At 39.0% G+C, this 22,148-nt stretch overlaps 1 protein-coding gene across 1 annotated transcript in view; it reads right to left on the bottom strand.

Moving 5' to 3' along the window:
- The window catches only part of CLPTM1 (CLPTM1 regulator of GABA type A receptor forward trafficking), a 57,178-nt gene that overhangs the window by 2,111 nt on the left and 32,919 nt on the right, over nt 1-22,148 (bottom strand). Inside the window, exons 10-14 of the mRNA XM_085044011.1 lie at nt 16,951-17,044; nt 12,026-12,216; nt 8,777-8,872; nt 6,529-6,664; nt 2,301-2,468 (exon numbers count right to left, since the gene is read on the bottom strand). Coding sequence (XP_084900137.1) covers nt 2,301-2,468; nt 6,529-6,664; nt 8,777-8,872; nt 12,026-12,216; nt 16,951-17,044 — 685 coding nt within the window. The remainder of the gene's footprint in view (nt 1-2,300; nt 2,469-6,528; nt 6,665-8,776; nt 8,873-12,025; nt 12,217-16,950; nt 17,045-22,148) is intronic.

Here is a 22,148-nt window from a genome sequence, read left to right as displayed (position 1 = left end):
ACCCCATTTTGATTCCATACTGGTAGAGGTAAATGAAGAACTCCACATCTGGGGGGGAAAATGGAAAAATTTGGGAGGTGAGAGGTGGGAAAAATGGGAGAATCCCAAAAAAACCCCAAGAAAATCCCCCAAAAAAACCCAAGAAAATCCCCAAAAAAACCCCCAAGAAAATCCCCCCAAAAAACCCCTGGAAAATCCCAATAAAACTCCACCCACAGGTAGAGGTAAATGAAGAACAGCACATCTGGGGAGAGAAAAATTGGGAATTTGGGATGGTGAGAGGGGGGAAAATCCCAAAAAAACCCACCAGGAGAATCCCAAATAAACATGGGAAAATCCCAAAAAAAGGGAGAATCCCAAAAAACCCCAAGGTGATTCCATACAGGTAGAGGTAAATGAAGAACATCACGTCTAGGGGGAGAAATGGGAAAATTTGGGAGGTGAGAAATTGGGAATTTGGGAGGTGAGAGGTGGGAAAATCCCAAACAAAACCCCCGGGAAAATCCCAAATAAACACGGGAAAATCCCAAAAAAATGAGAGAATCCCAAAGAAAACCCGGGAAAATCCCAAAAAAACCCCATGAAAATCCCCCAAAAAACAGGAATATCCCAAAAAAACCCCATTTTGATTCCATACTGGTAGAGGTAAATGAAGAACATCACGTCTGGGGGGAGAGAAATGGAAAAATTTGGGAGGTGAGAGGGGGGAAAATCCCAAAAAACCCCCAAAAAACTGGGAAGATCCCCAAAAAACCCCAGGAAAATCCCAAATAAACAGGGGAAAATCCCAAAAAAACCCCATTTTGATTCCATACTGGGAGAGGTAAATGAAGAACAGCACGTCCGGGGGGAGAAATGGAAAAATTTGGGAGGTGAGAGGGGGGAAAATCCCAAAAAAACCCCAAAAAACTGGGAAGATCCAAAAATACCCCAGGAAAATCCCAAATAAACAGGGGAAAATCCCAAAAAAACCCCATTTTGATTCCATACTGGGAGAGATAAATGAAGAACAGCACGTCTGGGGTGAAATTTGGGATGGTCAGAGGTGGGAAAAATGGGAAAATCCCAAAAAAACCCCAAGAAAATCCCCCCCAAAAAACCCCGGAAAATCCCAAAAAAAATCCTGGAAAATCCAAAAAAAATTCCTGGAAAATCCCAAAAAAACCCGGGAAAATTCCCAAAATCCTGGGAGAATCCAAAAAAAAACCCCATGGTGATTCTATACCAGGAAACTTGGCATGGTGAGAGGCGGGAAAAATGGGAAAATCCAAAAAAAACCCTGGAAAACCCAAAAAAAACCCATTAAAATCCCCCAAAAAAACTGAAAATCCCCAAAAATCCCTGGAAAATCCCAAAAAATTGGAAAACCCCAAAAACCCAGGAAAATCCCCTGAAAAAATGGGAAAATCCCCCAAAAATCCATGAAAATCCAAAAAAACCCCTGGAAAACCCCCCCAAAAAAAGGGAAAATTCCAAAATTCCCAAAAAACCCATGAAAAATCCCCAAAAACCCCCAGGAAAAATCCTAAAAAACCCAGAAAAATCCCAAAAAACGCTGGAAAATCCCCCCAAAAAACCAAGAAAATCCCAAAAAACCCAGAAAAATCCAAAACAACACCATGAAAATTCTCAAAAAAACCCTGGAAAATCCCCAATAAACCTGTGAAAATCAAAAAAAAACCCAAAAAAACCCCCAATAAACCCATGAAAATCCCCCCAAAAAATGGGAAAATCCCCCAAAAAATCCTGGAAAATCCCCAAAAACCCAGGAAAATCCCAAAAAACCTCAGGAAAACCCCAATAAACCTGTGAAAATCCCCCAAAAAACTGAAAAAATCCCCTGAAAACCCCGGGAAAATTCCCCCCAAAAAATGGGAAAATCCAAAAAAAAAACCCTGGAAAATCCCAAAAAACCCCAGGAAAATCCCCCAAAAACCTGGGAAAATCCCCCCAAAAAATAGGAAAATCCCAAAACATCCCTGGAGAATCCCAAAAAAACCCTGGAGAATCCCAAGAAAACCCCAGGAAAATCCCCCAAAAACCTGGGAAAATCCCCCCAAAAAATAGGAAAATCCCAAAAAAATCCCAAAACACTCCTGGAGAATCCCAAAAAACCCCTGGAAAACCTAAAAAAACCCCATTAAAATCCCCCCAAAAACTGGGAAAATCCCCCAAAAAACCCATTAAAATCCTAAAAAACCCATTAAAATCCCCCCAAATACGGGAAAATCCCCCAAAAACCCTGGAAAAACCCCAAAAATTCCCCAAAATTCCCAAAAAACCCCAGGAATTCTCCGTACCATCTCGCAGGCAGCCTATCCTGTACATCATGGGCATCTTGATGACGAAGGCGAACAGGTCGTCGATGAAGGTGTTGAGAGCTTTGTAGGTGAGCATGCGCCACGGCAGGTGAGCCACAGACTGGAGTTTGTAGTTGATGAAGAGTTGGGGGGTCATCGTGATGAATCCTGGGGAGAAAATGGGAATAAAATGAGAAAAAACAGGAAAAAAATGGGAAAAAATGAGAATAAAATGGGGAAAAAACGGGAAAAAAACTAGGGCAGGTGAGCCACCGACTGCAGCTTGTAGTTGATGAAGAGCTGGGGGGTCATCGTGATGAATCCTGGGGAGAAAAACGAGAAAAATGGGAAAAAATGAGAAAAAACGGGAAAAAAATGGGGAAAAACGGGGAAAAAACAGGGAAAAAATGGGATTAGGGAATGGTCGTGGTGAGCCACCAACTGCAGCTTGTAGTTGATGAAGAGTTGGGGAGTCATGGTGATGAATCCTGGGGAGAAAATGGGAATAAAATGAGAAAAAACGGGAAAAAATGGGGAAAAACGGGGAAAAAACAGGAAAAACCGGGAAAAAAACAGGAAAAAAATGGGAAAAAACGGGAAAAAAAGGGATTAGGGAATGGTCATGGTGAGGCACCGACTGGAGCTTGTAGTTGATGAACAGCTGGGGGGTCATCGTGATGAATCCTGGGGAGAAAAACGAGAAAAATGGGAAAAAATGAGAAAAAATGGGAAGAAACGGGGAAAAAACGGGAAAAAAATAAGAAAAAATGAGAAAAAAAAGAGAAAAAATGAGAAAAAACAGGGAAAAAAATGGGAATAAAATGAGATTAGGGAATGGTCATGGTGAGCCACCGACTGGAGTTTGTAGTTGATGAAGAGTTGGGGAGTCATCGTGATGAATCCTGGGGAGAAAACGGGAATAAAATGAGAAAAAATGGGAAGAAACGGGAAAAAAATGGGGAAAAACGGGGAAAAAACGGGAAAAAACAGGGAAAAAATGGGATTAGGGAATGGTCATGGTGAGCCACAGACTGGAGTTTGTAGTTGATGAAGATCTGGGGGGTCATTGTGATGAATCCTGGGGAGAAAATGGGAATAAAATGGGAAAAAGTGAGAAAAAATGGGAAAAAATGAGAATAAAATGAGAAAAAACAGGAAAAAATGGGAAAAAAACGGGAAAAAAACTAGGGCAGGTGAGCTACGGACTGGAGTTTGTAGTTGATGAACAGCTGGGGGGTCATGGTGATGAATCCTGGGGAGAAAAACGAGAAAAATGGGAAAAAATGAGAAAAAATGGGAAGAAACGGGGAAGAAACAGGAAAAAAATAAGAAAAAATGAGAAAAAAATGAGAAAAAATGAGAAAAAACCGGGAAAAAATGGGAATAAAATGGGATTAGGGAAAGGTCATGGTGAGCCACCGACTGGAGTTTGTAGTTGATGAAGAGTTGGGGAGTCATCGTGATGAATCCTGGGGAGAAAACGGGAATAAAATGAGAAAAAATGGGAAGAAACGGGAAAAAAATGGGGAAAAACGGGGAAAAAACGGGAAAAAAATGGGAAAGAACGGGAAAAAATGGGATTAGGGAATGGTCGTGGTGAGCCACCGACTGGTGTTTGTAGTTGATGAAGAGTTGGGGGGTCATCGTGATGAATCCTGGGGAGAAAATGGGAATAAAATGAGAAAAAGTGAGAAAAAATGGGAAAAAATGAGAATAAAATGAGAAAAAACAGGAAAAAAACAGGAAAAAAATGGGAAAGAACGGGAAAAAAAGGGATTAGGGAATGGTCGTGGTGAGCCACCGACTGGTGTTTGTAGTTGATGAAGAGTTGGGGCATCATGGTGATGAATCCTGGGGAGAAAATGGGAATAAAATGAGAAAAAGCGGGAAAAAACGGGAAAAAATGGAGAAAAACAGGAAAAAAATGGGAAAGAATGAGAAAAAAAGGAGAAAAAATGGGAATAAAATGGGATTAGGGAATGGTTATGGTGAGCCACCGACTGCAGTTTGTAGTTGATGAAGAGTTGAGGGGTCATGGTGATGAATCCTGGGGAAAAAACGGGAAAAAAATGAGAAAAAAGGGGAAAAAAATGGGAAAAAACTGGGGAAAAACGGGGAAAAAACGGGGAAAAACAGGGGAAAAATGGGATTAGGAATGGGTTTGGAGTGCCATAAATCAGAGCTGTCCTTGAAAAAATGGGAAAAAATGGGATTAGGGAATAGTTTGGGGTGCCCTGAAATAGAGTTATCCTGGAAAAAGATGGGAAAAAAAGAGAAAAAAAAGAGAAAAAACAGGATTAGGCAATGGTCATCGTCATGAATCCTGGGGAAAAATGGGAAAAAATGAGAAAAAATGAGAAAAAATGGGATTAGGGAATGGTCATGGTGAGCCACCGACTGGAGTTTGTAGTTGATGAAGAGTTGGGGAGTCATCGTCATGAATCCTGGGGAGAAAATGGGAATAAAATGGGAAAAAATGAGAAAAAATGGGATTAGGAAAGGTTTGGGGTGCCATAAAATGGAGTCATCCTGAAAAAAATGGGAAAAAATGGGAATAAAAGGGGATTAGGGAATGGTTTGGAGGATTCTTTGAAGGATTTTGGGATGTTTTGTGGATTTTTTTTTAGGATTTTGGAATTTTTTTTAGGATTTCTCACCGAAGGTCAGCAGGAAGCCGTCAGGTTTGGGAGATTTTTTTGGGATTTTTTGGAGGATTTTTTGGAGGATTTTTTTGAGGATTTTTTTTGAGGATTTTTTTGAGGATTTTTTTGGAGAATTTTTTGGAGGATTTTTTTGGAGGATTTTTTTGAGGATTTTTTTGAGGATTTTTTGGAGGATTTTGGGGCATTTTTTGGGGATTTTTTGGAAGATTTTTTTCAGGAATTCTGTCAGGATTTTGGGATTTTTTTTTGAGGATTTTGGGATTTTTTGGGGGATTTTTTCAGAGATTTTTTGGTGCATTTCTTCAGGAATTTGTTCAGGGATTTTGGAGAGATTTGGGATATTTTTTGGGATTTTTTTGGGGATTTCTCACCGAAGGTCAGCAGGAAGCCATCAGGGAATTGTTAATGTGAAGATTTTTTGGAGATTATCTCGGGAATTTTTTTGACGATTTTTTTGGGGATTTTTTGAGGATTTTTTTGTGGATTTTTTTAGGAATTTCAGACAAATTTGGGTTTTTTTTTGGGATTTCTCACCGAAAGTCAGCAGGAAGCCATCAGGGAATGGTTGGTTTGGGAGATTTTTTGGGGCATTTTTTGGAGGATTTTTTTTGGGATTTTGGAGGATTTTTTGGGGTATTCTAGGGTGATTTTTTTGGGGGATTTTGGACAGATTTGGGATTTTTTTGGGGTTTTTTTTGGGATTTCTCACCGAAGGTCAGCAGGAATCCATCAGGGAATGGTTGGTTTGGAGATTTTTTGGGGAATTTTCTCGGGAATTTTTTTGACGATTTTTTTGGGGATTTTTGGAGGACTTTTTTGCGGATTTTTTGGGGAATTTTGGGATTTTTTTGGGCTTTTTTTTGGGGTTTCTCACCAAAGGTCAGCAGGAATCCATCAGGGAATGGTTGGTTTGGGAGATTTTTTGGGGAATTTTTTGGCGATTTTTTCAGATTTTCTCGGGGATTTTTTTGACGATTTTTTTGCGGATTTTTTGGGGAATTTTGGGATTTTTTTGGGGTTTTTTTTGGGGTTTCTCACCGAAGGTCAGCAGGAAGCCATCAGGGAATGGTTGGTTTGGGGGAGTTTTTTGGGATTTTCTCAGGGATTTTCTCGGGAATTTTTTTGCCGATTTTTTTGACGATTTTTTTGCCGATTTTGGGATTTTTTTGGGGTTTTTTTTGGGATTTCTCACTGAAAGTCAGCAGGAATCCATCAGGGAATGGTTGGTTTGGGGGAGTTTTTGGGGAATTTTTTGGCGATTTTTTCAGATTTTCTCGGGGATTTTTTGGACGATTTTTCTGACGATTTTTTTGCGGATTTTTTTGGGAATTTTGGGATTTTTTGGGGGATTTTTTTGGGGTTTTTTTTGGGGTTTCTCACCAAAAGTCAGCAGGAATCCATAGAGCATGCTGAGCACCCAGGAGTACCAACTTTGTGCTCCAGGTAGAGCAGGGAATGGGCAGGTTGGGGCATTTGGGGTCATTTTTTTGGGGATTTTTTTGCCGATTTTGGGATTTTTTCGGGAATTTTGAGATTTTTTTGGGGTTTTTTTTGGGATTTCTCACCGAAGGTCAGCAGGAATCCGTAGAGCATGCTGAGCACCCAGGAGTACCAGCCTTTGTGCTCCAGGTAGAGCAGGCTGTACACAGCATAGCAGCCCAGCAGGGGGAACAGCAGCCACGACAGGTACCGAAATGCCATCTGGAAAAAACGGGAAAAACGGGAAAAATCCGTGGGAAAAGGGCTGGGAACGGCTGGAGGTGGGTTGGGGATTTTTTCTGGGGGATTTTGGGGCGATTTGGGGTCGTTTGGGGAGATTTTGGGTCAATTTATGATCAATTTATGATCAATTTATGATCAATTTATCATCAATTTATCACCAATTTATCACCAATTTATCATCAATTTATCATCCATTCATCATCAATTTATCAATTTATCATCAATTTATCACCAATTTATCATCAATTTATCATCAATTTATCACCAATTTATCATCAATTTATCATCAATTTATCATCAATTTATCACCAATTTATCATCAATTTATCAATTTATCACCAATTTATCATCAATTTATCACCAATTTATCATCCATTTATCATCAATTTATCATCCATTTATCATCCATTTATCATCCATTTATCAATTTATCATCAATTTATCACCAATTTATCATCCATTTATCATCAATTTATCAATTTATCATCAATTGATCATCAATTTATCATCAATTTCTCATCCATTTCTCATCAATTTCTCATCAATTCCATCTGTGGAATTCCGATTTAAGGTTGATTTGGGGATTTTTTATTGGGGATTTTGGGTCATTTTGGGGTCGTTTGGGGTGATTTTGGGTCAATTTATCACTGATTTATCATCAATTTATCATCAATTTCTCATCCATTCATCATCAATTTATCAATTTCTCATCAATTTATCACCAATTTATCATCAATTTATCAATTTATCAATTTATCATCAATTTATCACCAATTTATCACCAATTTATCACCAATTTATCATCCATTTATCATCCCTTTATCATCCATTTATCATCAATTTCTCATCCATTTCTCATCCATTTCTCATCATCAATTTTAGGATAAATCCCAGGAAATTTTGGGATGAATTCCAGGGAATTCTGTGATAAATCCCAGGAAATTTTGGGATAAATCTCAGGAAATTTTGGGATGAATTCCAGGGAATTTTGGGTCAAATCCCAGGAAATTTTGGGATAAATCTCAGGAAATTTTGGGTCAAATATCAGGAAATTTTGGGATAAATTCCAGGAAATTCAGGGATAATTCCCAGGAAAATTTGGGATAAATCCCAGGAAATTTTGGGTCAAATTCCAGAATATTTTGGGATAAATCCCAGGAAATTTTGGGATAAATCCCAGGAAATTTCGGGTCAAATATCAGGAAATTTTGGGATAAATCCCAGTTAATTTTGGGATAAATCCCAGGGAATTTAGGGTCAAATCCCATAGAATTTTGGGATAAATCTCAGGAAATTTTGGGTCAAATATCAGGAAATTTTGGGATAAATTCCAGGAAATTCAGGGATAATTCCCAGGAAAATTTGGGATAAATCCCAGGAAATTTTGGGTCAAATTCCAGAATATTTTGGGATAAATCCCAGGAAATTTTGGGATAAATCCCAGGAAATTTCGGGTCAAATATCAGGAAATTTTGGGATAAATCCCAGTTAATTTTGGGATAAATCCCAGGGAATTTAGGGTCAAATCCCATAGAATTTTGGGATAAATCTCAGGAAATTTTGGGTCAAATATCAGGAAATTTTGGGATAAATTCCAGGAAATTTTGGGTCAAATATTGGGATAAATCCCAGGTAATTTTGGGATAAATCCCATAGAATTTTGGGATAAATCTCAGGAAATTTTGGGTCAAATATCAGGAAATTTTGGGATAAATCCCAGGAAATTCAGGGATAATTCCCAGGAAAATTTGGGATAAATCCCAGGAAATTTTGGGTCAAATTCCAGGAAATTTTGGGTCAAATTTTGGGACAAATCCCAGGAAATTTTGTGATAAATTCCAAGAAATTTTGGGATAAATTCCAGGGAATTTTGGGATAAATCCCAGGGAAATTTGGATCAAATTTTGGGATGAATTCCAGGAAATTTTGGGTCAAATCCCAGTTAATTTTGGGATAAATCCCAGTTAATTTTGGGATAAATCCCAGGGAATTTTGGGATAAATTCCAGTTAATTTTGGGATAAATCCCAGGGAATTTTGGGATAAATCCCAGGGAATTTTGGGACGAATTCCAGGGAATTTTGGGACTCACATCGTCATAGACTTTGGTGGAAGATTCCACATAAGTGGATTTATCTTTGAAGGTCACTCGAGGGAAAATTCCTGCGACTTTGTTCTCCCTGTCCAGCTGGCCGGAGAAAAAACGGGAAAAACTGAGTTAGAATCCAAAAAAAAATGGGAAAAACTGAGTTAGAACTCAAAAAAATTGGGAAAAACTGAGTCAGAACCCAAAAAAATTGGGAAAAAACTGACTTGGAACTCAAAAAAAAAGGGAAAAACTGAGTTAGAATCCAAAAAAATGGGAAAAACTGACTTGGAACCCAAAAAATTGGGAAAAAACTGAGTTAGAACTCAAAAAAAATGGGAAAAACTGAGTTAGAAGCCAAAAAAAATGGGAAAAACTGAGTTAGAATCCCAAAAAAATTGGGAAAAACTGAGTTAGAATCCAAAAAAAATGGGAAAAAACTGAGTTAGAATCCAAAAAAAATGGGAAAAAACTGACTTAGAACTCAAAAAAATTGGGAAAAATTGACTTAGAACCCAAAAAAATGGGAAAAACTGAGTTAGAATCCAAAAAAATTGGGAAAAATCTGCTTAGAACTCAAAAAAATTGGGAAAAACTGAGTTAGAACCAAAAAAATTAAGAAAAAACTGACTTGGAACTCAAAAAAATTGGGAAAAACTGAGTTAGAACCCCAAAAAAATGGGAAAAACTGACTTAGAACCCCAAAAAAATGGGAAAAACTGACTTAGAACTCAAAAAAATTGGGAAAAACTGAGTTAGAACCCAAAAAAATGGGAAAAACTGAGTTAGAACCTGAAAAAAATGGGAAAAATCTGCTTAGAACCCAAAAAAATGGGAAAAAACTGACTTGGAACTCAAAAAAATGGGAAAAACTGAGTTAGAATCCAAAAAAAATGGGAAAAACTGAGTTAGAACTCCAAAAAAAGGGGAAAAAACTGAGTTAGAACCCAAAAAAATGGGAAAAATCTGCTTAGAACTCAAAAAAATTGGGAATAAACTGACTTAGAACTCAAAAAAATGGGAAAAACTGAGTTAGAACCAAAAAAAATGGGAAAAACTGAGTTAGAACCCAAAAAAATTGGGAAAAATCTGCTTAGAACCCAAAAAAAAATGGGAAAAACTGACTTAGAACTCAAAAAAATTGGGAATAAACTGAATTAGAACCCAAAAAAAATGGGAAAAACTGAGTTAGAACCTGAAAAAAATGGGAAAAATCTGCTTAGAACCCAAAAAAAATGGGAAAAACTGAGTTAGAACCTGAAAAAAATGGGAAAAATCTGCTTAGAACCGAAAAAAATGGGAAAAAACTGACTTGGAACTCAAAAAAATGGGAAAAACTGAGTTAGAACCCAAAAAAATGGGAAAAACTGAGTTAGAATCCAAAAAAATTGGGAAAAATCTGCTTAGAACCCAAAAAAATGGGAAAAACTGACTTAGAACCCAAAAAAATGGGAAAAACTGAGTTAGAACCCCAAAAAAATGGGAAAAACTGAGTTAGAACCCCAAAAAAATGGGAAAAAACTGAGTTAGAACCCAAAAAAAATTGGGAAAAACCAACTTAGACCCCCAAAAAAACCATTTATACCCCAAAAAATTGGGGAAAAACCCATTTAGACCCCAAAAAAACCTAAGAAAAACCTAGAAAAACCCCAGGAAAATCCCATTTAGACCCCAAAAAATCCCATTTAGACCCCCAAAATGCAGGAAAAAAAAACATTTAAACCCAAAAAAATCAGGAAAAATCCCATTTAAACCCCAAAAACTGAAAAAAACCCATTTAGATCCCAAAAAACAACCCGGAAAAATCCCAGAAAACCCAAATAAAACCCCCATTTAAACCCAAAAATCCCATTTAGACCAAAAATCAGAAAAACCCCATTTAGACCCCAAAAATCTGAAAACCCATTTAAAACCCAAAAACCCCATTTAAACCCAAAATCCCATTTAGACCCAAAAAAAAAATCGTAAAAACCCATTTCAACCCCTAAAAAATTGGCAAAAAAACCCATTTAGACCCCAAAAAATCCCATTTAAACCCCAAAAAATCCCATTTAAACCCCAAAAAATCGCGAAAAATCCCATTTAAACCCCAAAAAACCCGAAAAACCCCAGAAAAACTGAAACCCCAAAAACCCCATTTAAACCCCAAAAAATCCCATTTAAACCCCAAAAATTCGGGAAAATCCCATTTAAAACCCCAAAAAATCGAAAAACCCCATTTAAACCCCAAAAAATCCCATTTAAACCCCAAAAAATCGGGAAAAATCCCATTTAAACCCCAAAAAATCGGGAAAAATCCCATTTAAACCCCAAAAAATCCCATTTAGACCCCAAAAAATCCCAGAAAAATCCCATTTAAACCCCAAAAAATTGGGAAAAATCCCATTTAAACCCCAAAAAATCCCATTTAAACCCCAAAAAATCAGGAAAAATCCCATTTAAACCCCAAAAAATCCCATTTAAACCCCAAAAACTCCCAGAAAAATCCCATTTAAATCCAAAAAATCCCATTTAAACCCAAAAAAATCCCAGAAAAATCCCATTTAAACCCCAAAAAATCAGGAAAAATCTCATTTACAACCCGAAAAAATCCCAGAAAAATCCCATTTAAACCCCAAAAAATCGGGAAAAATCCCATTTAAACCCCAAAAAATCCCATTTAAACCCCAAAAACTCCCAGAAAAATCCCATTTAAATCCAAAAAATCCCATTTAAACCCAAAAAAATCCCAGAAAAATCCCATTTAAACCCCAAAAAATCAGGAAAAATCTCATTTACAACCCGAAAAAATCCCAGAAAAATCCCATTTAAACCCCAAAAAATCCCATTTAAACCCCAAAAAATCCCAGAAAAATCCCATTTAAATCCAAAAAATCCCAGAAAAATCCCATTTAAACCCCCAAAAATTCCATTTAAACCCCAAAAAATCAGGAAAAATCCCATTTAAACCCCAAAAAATCCCATTTAAACCCCAAAAAATCGGGAAAAATCCCATTTAAACCCCAAAAAATCCCATTTAAACCCCAAAAAAATCAGAAAAAATCCCATTTAAACCCCAAAAAGATCGGTAAAAATCCCATTTAAATCCAAAAAATCCATTTAAACCCCAAAAATCCCAGAAAATCCCATTTAAACCCCCAAAAATCCCATTTCAACCCCCAAAAATCCCATTTCAACCCCCAAAAATCCCATTTCAACCCCAAAAAATCCCATTTCAACCCCAAAAAATCCCATTTCAACCCCTTTTGCGCTCACCCTGACGTCCATGACCTTGGTGATCTTCCAGAGGTCGATGAGCAGCCCGATGAAGACGCTGAGCTGAACCACGAAGTTGGTCTCGTTGTCCAAAATGTACAGAAGAACCACCAGGGATTGGAAAACCCCAAAAAACACAGAGCGGACCGAGAGACCTTCCAGGGACTGCCGGCTGTTCCAGAACTGGATGTCTGCAGGAAAAATGGAAAAATGTGGAAAAAACCATGAGAAATCCCAAAAAAACCCCCAAAAAACCTACAGAAAACCTGAAAAAACCTGAAAAAAACCTGAAAAAACATAGAAAAAACCCAAAAAAACCTACAGAAAACCCAAAAAAACATGGAAAAAACCCCAAAAAACCTGGAAAAAGCCCCAGAAAAACCCCAAAAAACCTACAGAAAACCCCAAAAAAACCCCAAAAACCTACAAAAAAACCCCAAAAAACACAGAGCAGACCGAGAGACCTTCCAGGGACTGCCGGCTGTTCCAGAACTGGATGTCTGAGGGGAGAAAAAACATGAGAAATCCCAAAAAAACCCCAAAAAACCTACAGAAAACCTGAAAAAACCTGAAAAAAACCTGAAAAAACATAGAAAAAACCAAAAAAAACCTACAGAAAACCCAAAAAACCATGGAAAAAACCCCAAAAAACCTGGAAAAAGCCCCAGAAAAACCCAAAAAACCTACAGAAAAACCAAAAAAAACCCCAAAAACCTACAAAAAACCCCAAAAAACACAGAGCGGACCGAGAGACCTTCCAGGGACTGCCGGCTGTTCCAGAACTGGATGTCTGAGGGGAGAAAAACCATGAGAAATCCCAAAAAAACCCCAAAAAACCCCAAAAAACTGGAAAAAACCCCAAAACACTGGGAAAAAACCCCAAAAAACCTACAGAAAACCACAGAAAACCACAAAGAACCTATAGAAAACCTGAAAAAACCTACAGAAAACCCCAAAAACCCCCCAAAAAGCCCCAGGAAAACCCCCAAAAACCTACAGAAAACCCAAAAAAACTGTAAAAAAACCCCCAAAAACTGGGAAAAAACCCAAAAAACCTGAAAAAAACCCCAAAAACCACAGAGATTCTAGTGAAAAACATGGAAAAACCTGGGAAAAAAACCAAGGAAACCTACAGAAAACCTACAGAAAACCCAAAAAACCCCAAAAACCACCGAGAGTCCTTCCAGGGACTGGCGGCTGTTCCAGAACTGGATGTCTGAGGGGAGAAAAACAGGGAAAAATGTGGGAAAAAAGTAAAAAAACCTGAAAAAAACTGAAAAAAAACCCCAAAAAATGAGGAAAAAACCCTAAAAACCTACAGAAAACCTGAAAAAACCTACAGAAAACCCCAAAAAACCTGAAAAACCTCCAGAAAAACCCAAAAAACCTGGAAAAAAACCCAAAAAAACCTCCAGAAAACCCAAAAAACCTACAGAAAACCCCAAAAAAAGTGACAGAAAACCTGAAAAAAACTGAAAAATCCTGAAAAAAACATTGAAAAAAAACCCCAAAAAACCCCAAAAACCACAGAGACCTTCCAGGGACTGCCGGCTGTTCCAGAACTGGATGTCTGAGGGGAGAAAAATAGGGAAAAAAACTCAAAAAAACTGAAAAAAACTGGAAAAAACTGAAAAAAAAACCCAAAAAAAGAGAAAAAACCCCAAAAAACCTATAGGAAACATAAAAAAACCTGAAAAAAAACCCAAAAAACACAAAGGTTCTAGTGAAAAACATGGAAAAACCTACAGAAAACCCCAAAAAACCTGGAAAAAACCCCAAAAAACCTACAGAAAACCTACAAAAAACCCCAAAAAATCACTGAGAATCCTTCCAGGGACTGCCGGCTGTTCCAGAACTGGATGTCTGCAGGAAAAATGGAAAAATGTGGAAAAAACCATGAGAAATCCCAAAAAAACCCCAAAAAAACCCCAAAAAACTGTAAAAAAACCCCAAAAAAATGGAAAAAACCCCAAAACACTGGGAAAAAAACCCAAAAAACCTACAGAAAACCACAGAAAACCACAGAGAACCTACAGAAAACCTGAAAAAACCTACAGAAAACCCTAAAAAACCTGGAAAAAAACCCAAAAACCACAGAGACCTTCCAGGGACGGCCGGCTGTTCCAGAACTGGATGTCTGCAGGAAAAATAGCCATGAAAAACATGGATAAACCCAAAAAAACCTGGGAAAAACCCCCAAAAAACAAAAAAAACCCCAAAAAACTGGAAAAAACTCCAAAAAAAATGGGAAAAAAACCCAAAAAACCTGAAAAAAACCGCAAAAAACACAGAGATTCTAGTGAAAAACATGGAAAAACCTGGGAAAAAACCCAAAAAACCTACAGAAAAACCCAAAAAACCCCAAAAAAACCAAAAAAACCCAAAAAAACCCCAAAAAGGACCAAGAGTCCTTCCAGGGACTGCAGGCTGTTCCAGAACTGGATGTCTGAGGGGAGAAAAATAGGGAAAAAACCTCATAAAAACCCAAAAAAAACCCAAAAACCACAGAGATTCCTGTGAAAAACATGAAAAAAACCCAAAAAACCTACAGAAAACCCCCAAAAAACTGGAAAAAACCCCAAAAAATGAGGAAAAAAACCCCAAAAAACCTACAGAAAACCCAAAAACCTACACAAAACCCACAAAACCTACAGAAAACCACCAGAAAATCCCCAAAAACCCCAGAAAAACTCCAGAAAACCGAAAAAAACTGGAAAAAAACCCCAAAAAACCTACCGAAAACCCTGAAAAACCTACAGAAAACCCCAAAAAAACTACAGAAAACTCAAAAAAAAATGGAAAAAACCCCAAAAAACCTATGGAAAACCTACAGAAAACCCAAAAATCCTACAAAAAACCTAAAAACACCTGGAAAAAACCCAAAAGACCTGAAAAAAAACCCCAAAAAACATAGAGAAAACCCCAAAAAACCTACAGAAAACCCCAAAAATCACAGAGAGTCCTTCCAGGGACTGCAGGCTGCTCCAGAACTGGATGTCTGAGGGGAGAAAAATATGAGATATCCCAAAAAAACATGGAAAAATCCCAAAAAACCTACAGAAAAACCCATGAAAAACCAAAAAAACCTGGGAAAAAACCCCAAAAACCTACAGAAAACCCAAAAAAACTGAAAAAAACCTACAGAAAAACCCCCAAAAAACAAAAAAAAAAAACCCTAAAAACCCCAAAAAACCCCAAAAAACATGGAAAAAACCAAAAAAATCTCCAAAAAACCTGGGAAAAAACCCAAAAAACCTACAGAAACCCCCAAAAAACCTACAAAAAACCCCAAAAACTTCCAGGAAAAGGTGGGAAAAGGTGGGAAAAGTTGGGAAAAGTTGGAAAAAGTGGGAAAAGGTGGGAAAATTCCTGGCAAACGGTGGGAAAAAATGGGAAAAAAATGGGAAAAGAATGGGAAAAGAATGGGAAAAGAATGGGAAAAGGTGGGAAAATTCCTGGGAAAAGGTGGGAAAAGGCTGAAAAGGTGGGAAAATTCCCAGAAAAAGGTGAGAAAAGGTGGGAAAAAATGGGAAAAAGTGGGAAAAGGTGGGAAAAAAATGGGAAAAAGTGGGAAAAAAATGGGAAAAAGGGGGAAAAGGTGGGAGAATTCCCAGGAAAAGGCTGGAAAATTCCTGGGAAAAGGTGGGAAAAGGTGGGAAAAGGTTGCAGAATTCCTGGAAAGAGGTGGGAAAAGGTGAGAAAATTCCCAGGAAAAAATGGGAAAAGGTGGGAAAATTCCCAGGAAAAAATGGGAAAAGGTGGGAAAATTCCTGGGAAAAGGCTGAAAAGGTGGGAAAATTCCCAGAAAAAGGTGAGAAAAGGGGGGAAAAATGGGAAAAAGTGGGAAAAGAATGGGAAAAAGTGAGAAAAGGTGTTAGAATTCCCAGGAAAAAATGGGAAAAGGTGGGAAAATTCCTGGGAAAAGTCTGGAAAAGGTCAGAAAATTCTCAGGAGAAAGTGGGAAAAGGTGGGAAAATTCCTGGGAAAAAATGGGAGAAAGTGGGAAAAGGTGGGAGAATTCCTGGGAAAATTCCTGGAAAACGTAGGAAAAATGTGGCAAAAGGTGGGAAAAGTGGGAAAATGTGGGAAAAGGTAGGAAATAAATGGGAAAAAGTGGGAAAAGGTGTGAGAATTGCCAGGAAATGCTGGAAAATTCCTGGGAAAAGGTGGGAAAAGGCTGAAAAGGTGGGAAAAAATGGGAAAAAGTGGGAAAAAATGGGAAAAGGTGGGAGAAGATGGGAAAATTCTCGGGAAAAGGTGGGAAAAGCTGGAAAAAGGTCAGAAAAAGTGGGAAAAGGTGGGAAAATTCGCAGGAAAACATGGGAAAATTCATGAGAAAAAGTGCAAAACGTGGGAAAATTTCATTGAAAAGGTGGGAAAAGGGTGAGAAAAAGTGGGAAAAAGTGGGAAAAGGTGGGAAAAGGTGGGAAAAAGTGGGAAAAGGTGGGAAAAAGTGGGAAAAAGTGGGAAAAAGTGGGAAAAAGTGGGAAAAGGTGGGAAAATTCCATGGAAAAGGTGGGAAAAGGGTGGGAAAAAATGGGAAAAGGTGGGAAAATTCCATGGAAAAGGTGGGAAAAAGTGGGAAAAGGTGGGAGAAGGCTTGAAAAGGCTGGAAAAAGTGGGAAAAAGTGGGAAAAGGTGGGAAAAGGGTGAGAAAAAGTGGGAAAAAGTGGGAAAAGGTGGGAAAATTCCCGGGAAAATTCCCGGAAAAGGTGGAAAAAGTGGGAAAATTCCTGGGAAAATTCCCGGAAAAGGTGGAAAAGGTGGGAAAATTCCTGGGAAAATTCCTGGGAAAATTCCCGGGAAAATTCCCGGAAAAGGTGGAAAAACTGGGAAAATTCCCAGGAAAATTCCCGGAAAAGGTGGAAAAAGTGGGAAAATTCCCAGGAAAAAGTGGGAAAAGGCAGAAAAAGTGGAATTCTGACCGTTCTTGAAGGCGAGGAACTCGAAGACGCTGTGCACGATGGAGACGACGATGGTGAGAGCCAGCAGGTAAGGGTTGGTCTCCAGCAGAGCCACCTGGAAAATTGGGGAAAATCCGTGGGAATTCGGGAATTTTTGGGAATGTAAAGAGAGCCCTGGGGGGTTGGAGGGACTGGGAATGGGAGAATTGTTGGGAATTGGGGTGAATTTCTTGGGAAAAGGGAGAAATCCTTTTGGGAATGGGGAGAAAAGCATTTGGGAATGGGAGAAATCTATTGGGAAAAGGGATAAATTCCTTGGGAATGGGGAAAAAAACCACTTGGGAATGGAAAAAATCCTTTGGGAATGGGATAAATCCATTGGGATAAATCCATTGGGAAGAGGGATAAATTCCTTGGGAATGGGGAAAAAACTGCTTGGGAATGGGAAAAATCTATTGGGAATGGGGAGAAAAGCATTTGGGATTGGGAGAAATTCCTTAGAAATGGAAAAAATCCTTTGGGAATGGAATAAATTCCTTGGGAAAAGGGATAAATTCCTTGGGAAAAGGGATAAACCCTTTGAGAATGGGATAAATCCACTGGGAAAAGGGATAAATCCTTTTGGGAATGGGGAGAAAACCACTTGGGAATGGGATAAATCCATTGGGAAAAGGGATAAATTCCTTGGGAATGGGGAAAAAACCACTTGGGAATGGGAGAAATCCTTTGGGAAAAGGGATAAATTCATTGGGAATGGGAAAAATCTATTGGGAATGGGGAGAAAAGCATTTGGGATTGGGAGAAATTCTTTGGGAAAAGGGATAAATTCCGTGGGAATGGGGAAAAAACACTTGGGAATGGTAAAAATCTATTGGGAATGGGATAAATCCTTTTGGGAATGGGGAAAAACCACTTGGGAATGGGAAAAATCTATTGGGAATGGGGAGAAAAGCATTTGGGATTGGGATAAATTCCTTAGAAATGAGATAAATCCTTTGGGAATGGAAAAAATCCTTTGGGAAAAGGGATAAATTCATTGGGAAAAGGGATAAATTCCTTGGGATGGGATAAACCCTTTGGGAATGGGGAGAAAACCACTTGGGAATGGGAAAAATCTATTGGGAATGGGGAGAAAAGCATTTGGGATTGGGATAAATTCCTTAGAAATGGGATAAATCCTTTGGGAATGGGGAGAAAACCACTCGGGAATGGGATAAATCCATTGGGAAAAGGGATAAATCCTTTTGGGAAAAGGGATAAAACCACTTGGGAATGGGAAAAATCTATTGGGAATGGGGAGAAAAGCATTTGGGATTGGGAAAAATTCCTTAGAAATGAGATAAACCCTTTGGGAATGGAATAAATTCCTTGGGAAAAGGGATAAATTCCTTGGGAAAAGGGATAAATTCCTTGGAATGGGATAAATCCTTTAGGAATGGAAAAAATCCTTTGGGAAAATGGATAAATTCCTTGGGAAAAGGGAGAAATCCACTGGGAATGGGATAAATCCTAAAGAGCAATCCCAGGACTCTCCCCCACCCCAAACCCCTTGAAAAAACCAGCAAAGCTGCCCTAAAAAACCCTGAAAAATTGGGACAATCCCCCTAAATACCCTGAAAAATCGGGAAAATTGCCCAAAAAATCAGGAAAATCCCCCGAAAAACCAGGAAAATCCCCCCAAAACACCCAAAAATCAGGAAAAATCCCTAAAAACCCCAGAAAACAGGAAAATCCCAAAAACAAGAAAAATCAGGAAGAATTGCCCAAAAAAACAGAAAAATCCCAAACCCCTGAAAACCAGGGGAAAATCCCCAAAAACTGAGGAAAATCCCCAAAAAACCCCGAAAAATCGAGAAAACCCCCCAAAAACCCTGAAAAATTAGTAAAATTGCCCAAAAAACTGAGAAAATCCACCTAAAAAACCCATAAAAATCAAGAAAACGCCCCAAAAAACCAGGAAAATACCCTGAAAAATCAGGAAAATCACCCTAAAAACCCCAAAAAATCTGGAAAAATCCCTGAAAAAATGGGAAAATCCCCAAAACAATCAGCAAAATCCCCCAAAAACCCCAGAAAAATCAGAAAATTCCCCCAAAAAACCAGGAAAACCCCAGAAAGATCGAGAAAACCCTCCTAAAAAATGCAGAAAAATCAGGAAAATCCCCCCAAAAACCAGGAAAATCCCCCTAAAAACCCCACAAAAAATCAGGAAAAGCCCCCCAAAAATGGGAAAATTCCCCAAAACCAGGAAAAATCGGGAAAATTGCCCAAAAACCCAGAAAAATCAGGAAAAATCCCACAAAAACCCCACAAAAAACCAGGAAAACCCCCCAAAAACTCAGGAAAATACCCTGAAAAATCAGGAAAATCCCCCTAAAACCCCAAAAAATCAGGAAAAATCCCTCCAACAACCAGGAAAAATCAGGAAAATCCCCCCAAAATCCCGGAAAAACCAGGAAAATCCCCCAAAAAACCCAGAAAAACCAGGAAAATCCCCCCAAAAAAACAGGAAAATCCCCTGAAAAATCAGGAAAATCCCCCTAAAACCCCAAAAAAATCAGGAAAAATCCCTCCAACAACCAGGAAAAACCAGGAAAATCCCCCAAAAAACCCAGAAAAACCAGGAAAATCCTCCAAAAAATCAGGAAAAACCCCCAAAAAACTCAGGAAAATGCCCCAAAAAACGGGGAAAAACCAGGAAAATCCCCCAAAAAACCAGGAAAATCCCCTGAAAAATCAGGAAAATCCCCCTAAAACCCCAAAAAATCAGGAAAAATCGGGAAAATCCCCCCAAAAAACCCAGAAAAACCAGGAAAATCCCCCAAAAAACCCGGAAAAATCAGAAAATTCCCCCAAAAAACCAGGAAAACCCCTAAAACCCCAGAAAGATTAGAAACCTCCTAAAAACTGCAGAAAAATCAGGAAAATCCCCAAACTGAAAAAATCAGGAAAATCCAAACCAGGAAAATCCCCCTAAAAACCCCAAAAAAATCAGGAAAACCCCCCCAAAAATGGGAAAATTCCCCAAAACCCAGAACAATCGGGAAAATTGCCCAAAAACCCAGAAAAATCAGGAAAATCCCCCAAAAACCCCACAAAAAACCAGGAAAACCCCCCAAAAACTCAGGAAAATGCCCCAAAAAACGGGGAAAAACCAGGAAAATCCCCAAAAAACCATGAAAAAACCCCAAAAACTCGGGAAAACTCGGGAATCCCCACCTTGACGGAGTCCTGCTCCTCGTCGCTCTGCTCGTAGAGATCTTCCCCCAGGAAGTTCCAGGGTGACCTGGAGCTCTGGGCGGCGTAGAGCTGCCAGCGCCACAGGGACAGGGGACAGAAGGACAGGCGGAAGGGCAGCCGCCGCAGCGACTCGTTGATGGGGAAATAGTCGCGCTGCAGGTTCCAGTAGTCGTTGAAGTACAGGATGGGGAAGTAGTCGCCGCTCAGCGCGTCGAACTTGACGTCTGGGAGAGGGAAAAGTTCGTTAGGAATGGGAAAAATTGATTGGGAATGGGAGAAATTCACTGGGAAAAATTCCTTGGGAATGGGAATAATTCATTGGGAAGTGATCGCCGCTGAGAGCGTCAAACTTGACGTCTGGGAGAGGGAAAAGTTCGTTAGGAATGGGAAAAATTGATTGGGAATGGGAGAAATTCACTGGGAATGGGAGAAATTCACTGGGAAAAATTCCTTGGGAATGGGAATAATTGATTGGGAAGTAATCGCCGCTGAGGGCATCGAACTTGACATCTAGGAATGGGAAAAATGGGAAAAATAATGGGAATAATTCATTGGGAATGAGAAAATTGATTGGGATAAGTTCATTGGGAATGGGAAAAATTGATTTGGAATGGGAAAAGTTCATTGGGAATGGAAATAAGTCATTGGGAATGGGAAAAAGTTCATTAGAAATGGAAATAAGTCATTGGGAATGGGAATAACTCATTGGGAATGGGAATATTTCATTGGCAATGGGAATAATTCATTGGCAATGGGAATAAGTCATTGGGAATAACTCATTGGGAATGAGAATAATTCATTGGCAATAATTCATTGGGAATGGGAAAATTGATTGGGAAAAGTTCATTGGGAATGGAAAAAGTTCATTGGGAATGGAAAAAGTTCATTGGGAATGGAAATAGGTCATTGGGAATGGGAAAAAGTCATTAGAAATGGGAATAAGTCATTGGGAATAAGTCATTGGGAATGGGAAAAATTCAATGGGAAATAGTCGCGCTGCAGGTTCCAGTAGTCGTTGAAGTACAGGATGGGGAAGTAGTCGCCGCTCAGAGCATCGAACTTGACGCCTGGGGTGGGAAAATAATGGGAAAAAGTCATTGGGAATGGGAAAATTGATTGGAAATGGGAGAAATTCACTGGGAAAAATTCCTTGGGAATGGGAATAATTCATTGGGAAGTGATCGCCGCTCAGAGCGTCGAACTTGACGTCTGGGGTGGGAAAAATGGGAAAAATAATGGGAATGGTTAAGTGGGAATGGGGGAATTGATTGGGAATAATTGATTGGGAATGGGAAAAGTTCATTGGGAATGGGAAAAGTTCATTGGGAATGGAAATAAATCATTGGGAATGGGAGTAATTCATTATAAATGGGAATCAGTCATTGGGAATAACTCATTGGGAATGGGAACAATTCATTGGGAAATAGTCGCGCTGCAGGTTCCAGTAGTCGTTGAAGTACAGGATGGGGAAGTAGTCGCCGCTCAGCGCGTCGAACTTGATGTCTGGGGTGGGAAAATAATGGGAAAAAGTCATTGGGAATGGAAATAATTCATTGGGAAAAATTGGTTGGGAAGTAATCGCCGCTCAGAGCGTCGAACTTGACGTCTGGGAGAGGGAAAAGTTCGTTAGGAATGGGAAAAATTGATTGGGAATGGGAGAAATTCACTGGGAAAAATTCCTTGGGAATGGGAATAATTCATTGGGAAGTAGTCGCCGCTCAGAGCGTCGAACTTGACGTCTGGGATGGGAATAATTCATTGGGAATAATTGATTGGGAATGGGAATAATTCATTGGGAATGGGAACAATTGATTGGGAAGTAATCGCCACTGAGAGCGTTGAACTTGACATCTGGGAAAAATTAATTGGGAATAGAAAAAATTCATTGGGAATGGGAAAAATTGATTGGGAATGGAAATAATTCATTGGGAAGTAATCGCCGCTCAGAGCGTCGAATTTGACGTCTGGGGTGGGAAAAA

The sequence above is a fragment of the Lichenostomus cassidix genome, unplaced genomic scaffold (assembly GCF_008360975.1).
Source record: "Lichenostomus cassidix isolate B80296 unplaced genomic scaffold, HeHo_3.0 HiC_scaffold_35, whole genome shotgun sequence".
NCBI classification, from domain to species: domain Eukaryota; kingdom Metazoa; phylum Chordata; class Aves; order Passeriformes; family Meliphagidae; genus Lichenostomus; species Lichenostomus cassidix.
Note: the sequence above shows the minus strand (reverse complement) of the source record. Positions and strands in the feature narration are given on the sequence as shown.